The 7,186-nt window shown below is 33.5% G+C and overlaps 1 protein-coding gene across 1 annotated transcript in view; it reads right to left on the minus strand.

Annotated features, from left to right (window-relative positions):
• Positions 1-122: 122 nt before the first annotated feature.
• Positions 123-7,186, minus strand: part of LOC110020380 (nucleolar protein 10-like) — a gene marked incomplete in the record, with an annotated part of 46,389 nt that continues 39,325 nt past the window's right edge. The window contains 4 exon segments of the mRNA XM_020718466.1: positions 123-602; positions 1,802-2,010; positions 3,609-3,794; positions 3,876-3,968. Of these exon segments, the coding sequence (XP_020574125.1) occupies positions 290-602; positions 1,802-2,010; positions 3,609-3,794; positions 3,876-3,968 (801 nt within the window).

The raw sequence follows: 7,186 nt of genomic DNA on the forward strand, positions 1-7,186 counted from the left end.
TTGCAATCCTAGATAGAATCCAAGCAAAAGAATGAAAAAACACACATCTAGATAGAATCCAAGCAAAAGAATGAAAAAACACACAAAAAAAAGACCTTTTTTTATCATAATTTGGCCCATTACAAAAATAAACTAAATATTCATCAGCATTACAGATCAACAACAACAAAAAGCTCACAAAATAATTGAATAATTACCACAGCCCTTAATAATAATAGACTAAACATCAACAAAAAACACCTCAAGTTGCCATTCTAAATGCAATGAAACAATCTTCACAATGCCACTGTCAGTGTCTTCTACTGCGGCCATTCTGCCTTTTCCTGCCATAGAATTCTGCTTTGCTTGGCTTCAACCCAAGCGGTTTAATGCCCCTTCTCTTCTCTTGGAGAGGCTTCTCATTCTTCTTCTGATTTTTTGAACTTTTGGATAAAAATGAAATCTCTCGCGAGCCGCCGAAGCTGACCTTTACGTCACTAGGAGCGGCAAACCTGTTCTCCAGTGCTGCGGCCCTCTCGCCGAGAGGGAGGGCATCATCCTTTGCGAGGGACACCGAGTTCCAAAATGCTTCGGCGTGGCGCTCATCCTTCACTTCATATAACCTGTGTGGGTGGGGATTTCATGGTTCATGAAATTGCTAAAAGGAATTTCATGCAAAACAGCAATATCCTAAGGCAGTGTTTGGCTGCAACTTTGATTTATGTTAATTAGGATTTATCAAATCTTATAAAACCAGATTTATGAAATATACACTGCGATAACTTTTCTCACGAACAACGGCAGAATAAATCCGTCTCGTAGTCAGATTTACTAAATCTGGATTCCTAAAGTGGGTATGCTAAAAATATCATGAAAACATACAATAATAACAATAATAATAACAAATCATAGAATCAAGGCCTATAGATCATATTACAAATTAAACAGGAAACTTCAGAAAAAGGTAGGGGCATTTACATACATAGCTTACAATTCTTAGGTATGTACATATTTCGCATCTAAACTTTTATATTTACATAAATATCAATCAAATCTTTATTATCACATAAACAATAGAACTATTCTCACTTTTTAAAAGTGAAATATACTTTTTCATACATAGGTTTAAAGCACCGAAGTACTATATATATATAAAAGTAGAGGTGTGAGAAATGAAAATACATAAGAATTGTGTCACGTATGTAAGTTTCCCTAAATTGATGGATATGCCTATTAGACGATGCCAAACACTAAAAAAAATAAAAGAAGAAATTCCAGAAAAATGGGCAAAAAATATGTAAACCAAAAGCAGAAAGTCATCAAGATGAAAATTACAGGCGCGAACATTATGTAAATTGAAGCTATTTCACTGCCGAAAATCATTATCATAAAGAATGATAAAATGCAGCAGAATACTGAAAAATCTAGCAACAGCACAACACATCTATCCAGTCAAAGTACAAGGCCAAAAAAAATTGATATCAGTTTAATTGTATGCATTAATTAATTATATATATATATATATATATATATAAAGATTGATCGACAGTCGGAGAACACCAATCAACCCCTATAGGTTTAGACTGACCGAGGGGCCGACCCCCTTCCAATACGCATGCTATTTGAACCCTCCCGAAAGGGTTGGGATTCGAACCCCCAACTCGAGGGTCTTACCCCAAGGCCGCTATCAATGAGTCAAGGCTCACGTGCACGTACACACACACACACAAAACAAGGCCGAATCCCTTTTCTTTCTAAAAGATCGCTATTGTTTACTAAACAAGTTATTATAAATAGGAAGAAACACGGTAGACAGCCTTACCTCACGCGCTTTGAATTCTTATGCTTGCTGTCCTCATCAGACCCTTCTTCTAAAGACTGAGAGGTTACTGAAGCATCCGAACTACCATGGCCCACCTCCTCATCCTCCATTACGGGATCAAAATATTCTTCGATCACAGAGGAACTCTTCTTTGCTGATTGAGGATGAAGTGAAAGATATTCACGTGACTGTTCATCAACTTCAAAGTCCTGCAAAATGCGCAGAATTAGTCAATTGAAAAATTAGGAAATCAGCCATCTAGAAGACAAAATAAGAAACTTCTATTAAATAGTTGGCAAAATGAAAATAGCAAATATAACATGCCATACAAACAAGTAAAAAAGTACATGATCTTCTCCAATAAATCAATTATCATCATGATTAACTATATTCTAACTATTTAGAACTAGCATTATGAATCATCCTTTTAGAAGCATTAACAATAAGCATTCAACGTAGTTGTTAAACCTACTTCACGTACTGAATGACATCTTTTCATGTTATCTTCTTTCCTCAAAATGTTGCGACAAATTTTATCTACGTAACTTATAAGTGAATTTTTTACTTTTATTGTGCAGGCATAAACCAACAAACTTATTCTCCATTGCCATCTTTAATAAAAGCTACTTCTATTCTCTTCATATATATATATTGGGTACACATCATCTTAACATTCTAATTTCCATAATTCACTATTTTTACTACCCAATGCTTGGATTCACACAGCATATTGGATCTAATTATTTTTTTTCCTACTTTTTGATGTCATGTCTTCATGAAATTCTCATATCACACAACGCTCTTGAAGTTTCTTTTTTTAACATACTACTAAAACACTTTGCATTACATTAACAAGACTTTCTCCAATTTTTTTCCAAGTTAGAAGCATCTTTTCATCCATATTATAATAAAAAGAGGAAATATCAATTGCTAAATAAAAGATTGGTAACAAGGATTACAATATATAACCTTGACGGTTGAGGTCAATGCATTACATTAACAAGACTTTCTCCAATTTTTTCCAAGTTAGAAGCAACTTTTCATCCATATTATAATAAAAAAAGGAAATATCAATTGCTAAATAATAGATTGGTACCAATGATTACAATATATAACCTTGACGGTTGAGGTCAATGGCACTAACACACTATTGTGGTGAAGCATCACTATAATAGGCATTCCAATGAATTATTATAGTCATCAAAATTATCATTATCATTACATGAAATATTCTTTGATGGCATTATTAATCCACCTTATCCATTCATTACAGAAAAATATATATTTATAGAGAAATATTCAATTAGGAAGCAAATTTTGTAGCCCAAAAAGGCAGACATCAATTTAGTGACATCAACAATTCATTATAGATTTTCAAATACTAATGAGGTCAATATCATTTCTATTCTATAACTATCCCACAAGAACTATGCATTTAAACAATAGACGGCATCACCCTTTATTCTACTTTGTACTTCTTAATTCCCTCCTAACTCTCTCTCAATATAAGGTACTATAAAAGTAGGTGAATCCCAAAGTAATTTCAATATAATTTATTACCCATACAAAACAAATAATCTTCGAGAAGTTGGGAATTAGAGCAAAATTAAAAGTGGCTAAACCCTAACAACATCGTGAAAACAATAAACATAGCCCCACCATGCCCCTAAAGTAATTTGTATATGCTCTATAATAATGGAAAATAGTTTTTGAGATTGTCCAAACCAACTAGTTTATAGAAAAGTTAAAGTGATTTAAAAGCGTTCAATGAAAATGAAAAAAAAAAAAAAACAGTTTCCACTTGTACCTTATTCTCAAACATTGCAGTAAAACGCTCATCCTTCAAAATCTCAGTTGTCAAGCCTCTATTTTTCTTTGAAGATTTTTTTTTTGTATTAGGGCCATCTGCCACTGTAACCTCACCTTCTGCTTCCTGATTTTCAAGAAGTTTGGCAGCAAGTAAACGGTTTACTTTGGGCAACTTCCTTTTAATCTGTAAAATTAAATTTATGAGCAATTTCTAAATATAAATAATGTGAAGCAAAACAGCATGAAAACAAAAATTTTAAGTTACCGTAATACGAGAAGCGCGGTCAGCCTCTATCTTTTCCTGTTTCTTTTTCTCTATATAAGCTTCATAAGCAAATGGATCTGCAATAGCTTGGGCCTGCAAAATATAAATGATTCAATTCCTATCATAAGTTCATAATATTGTTGTAAACTTACAATAAATTATTTAGAAACTCAAAGGTATATATAGAGGCTTCTCAAATCCATTTAAGATATTTACAAATTAACAAAATATGATATATGACAGGAATTTTATTGCACTGTAATTTTGAAAATAAATAATGATAATGTCTATTACAAGGATACTTACAATTAATAGGAATAATATTTATCAAGGAGGTGCAAGGTAACATTTAAACAAATAACTGTAAAAGAAATAATAACTCAAAAAACAAAAAGAGCAAACATGGCAACGACAATAAATTGTAGAGATATAACTCCGTCATACGTACACAAAAAAATGCAAGAAAATAAATTTGCAACCCAAAAAAAAAAAAATCACAGAAACCGGCAAGAAAATAAATTTGCAACCCAAAAAAAAAAAAAAAATCACAGAAACCAATTGATTTCTTTAGTAACAAGAATGACCATTCCTTTGCAATCTACAATTTATAGGCATTATAATTGCTCAAGTCCTTTATAGGGCAGAAAAGAAGTTTGCCTGGGAACCTACTCCTCGAGAGCCAATTTGTTTTAATGTAAGTATTTGAAAGTGGTTGGAGCTTACTTTCCGAAAGTGAACTTCATAGAAGTTCCAGTAGCTTCTTTGTTTTGCATGCACTCCTTGAAATTCAATTTTCATGTTTGTTTGAAATACAATGATTTTCATTTGTATCTAATAATTACTTAATTTTGTATCAGTTCATTATTATTATGAATACAGTAATCTCCCACTAAACTTTGGTTTAACTTTATGTTACAACATAAGTAGTTTATGCAAAATGATTAAAAGGAAGGTGACGTTCAAGAATCCACAAGTGAAACTGATTTCTTACTTTTACTATGACAGCAAGTTTCAAATATAAGAACTCACATTAGTTCACAGTTGAGGAAAAAAATACTGAAATTGAGTTCTATGACTTGTAGTTTAAAAATGCATTTGAGGTTCACACCTTGAGGCTCGTCTCGAAACGAGACGCACAAAAAATCCTTGAGGCTCTAAGCCTCACTATCACCAATGAAACTTGTGTCTCTCTTGTTAGGGGTGCACACCTTAGGCGTTTGAGGCAATGCCTCATATTATATTATATTATATTATATTATATTATGTTAGATTATACAAAGGTAAAAAGATATTTTAAGAAATAATTAGTTCATTATTTATTGACTTAATCTTTTAATTTAAATCATATTGGATTTCAAATTAAATGATAGTAAAAAGAAAATTATACTGTATGAAAAATATTTTAAAGTTGCAAATAAGATGGAATTACATTATAATAAATATGATGATTCCTATGAAGATGATGAAAACAAAGAATGAGGTTAACTATAAATCTTGAATCTCATGAAATATTTATATGTTAAGTGAACGTTTATATAGAATCATAATTTAAACTTCTATTTTATATAAATATTTAAGATCAAGATTTAAGATTTTTCTTCATGATAACAAACTAAATCAACATATCCATAGTTTATATCATACTTATGAATTTTTTTTTTAAATTTGAGGCTTACATCTATATCTGCCCAACTTTTCTAAGAAAAAATACATAGTTCTAGATTTCACCTTAATAAACTTTATAGTATAACTCAATTTCAATCGCTTGCAAGCACTAATGTTAAAACAAACTAGCTAAGTTGACAAAATAAACTTGACATACCAACATCATAAATGCAATTAAAATGGAAAAATAAAAGAAAACACTTCAAACAAAACAAATTAAACATATCACAGGTCCGACATAGCGGAATTATGGTAAGTTGATTCACTACACATAAAAGCAACAACTATGAAGCACAGACCTTCAAAATGCCTTCCATGCTCATGTTGGCACTTATGAGACACATGTAGCTCCACCGTGGTTTTTTTAGTGCAATTACATGTGGCTCCACCTGGCTCCACCTTTTTTCTCAAAACTTGTGCGAACTTATTATTCTGTGTTGTTGTTTTGTTTCTAATTAATCATAAGGGATTGTGCTTCCATTTAGATCTGTTACAGTTTTTTTCTCAAAACTTGTGCGAACTTGCTGTTATTTTGTGTTGTTCTTTTGTTTCTAATTAATCATAAGACACAGTAAAATTGGGAATTGATCTCGTTATTTCTAACAGATGGGTGGCATCCTATAAATTTACACCAATTGGGCAAAACTGTGAGGCCATTAGGCCAATGCAGGCAATATCTCGATAAGTGGGTAGCCTAATAAAAATGGTATCAAAGGATTACAACAACCGGAAGATGGGAACTATTTCCTATAGAATAAAGCATTACGCCATGAGAGCCACCTCTTAAACACAAGATGAGACAAAGTGCTACAAGGTAGCAGCCACCACTAGAATCCTATTTGCCTGGTGAATGCTTTTGGGTTAAGAAAAGAGGTCGTCAGCTACTTGAGTGGGAGAGATTGTGCAACCTCTCAAATAGAACGAAGTCGAACTCTGATATATGCGTTAACCTAAACCACAATGGAAATACAAATATTATTGCTAAAATTCAAATAGCTTGCAACAACTCAACATAAACAATACAAACATGCAAACGGAAAGGACAAAGACAACCCTATGAAAAATAAGAAAATAAAGCAAAACACATAAGCAACTATCTCTAGGGAGAGCGGCAATTTCAGTAAGACCAAAAGAGAGCGGCGGTAGACTGGAAGATGATGATCAACAAATGGTCGCAGTTTTGGGAATTGAGGATAATGACAGGAAGAGGGCTAGAGGTCTTGTCAGCAACAACAAAGGGGGAATGTGTGGTGACTGGAAAGAGACTGAAGAGGAGTTGCAGTGGACCTAGACAACAACAGGCAGGTGGTGGTGGGCTTGGACAACAACAGTAACTGGTGTCCAAAGGTTAGACAACAGCTGGACGAGGTGAGGGTAGATTCGACAGCTGCAGGAACAGGTGTCGGCGTGCTGGCTCGCAACAGGTACGAACCCTAGAGGGGTTGACGACAACAAGAACTGTCCTGGAAGGACTTGGCAGTAACAGGAAAGAGCCTAGAGGCCTGGACGGTGATGAGAAGATGGTTGGAAGATGGCTTGTGGCTGCTTACAAGATCAGAAAATATTATTCACATCTACTGAAAGAGGGGTTGGAGGGGGCTGAGGAAGGATAAATGTTTCTCCGGAGTCAAGCTAAAGCCGGAGCA

Source organism: Phalaenopsis equestris, unplaced genomic scaffold (assembly GCF_001263595.1).
Source record: "Phalaenopsis equestris unplaced genomic scaffold, ASM126359v1 Scaffold000095, whole genome shotgun sequence".
Lineage (NCBI taxonomy): Eukaryota > Viridiplantae > Streptophyta > Magnoliopsida > Asparagales > Orchidaceae > Phalaenopsis > Phalaenopsis equestris.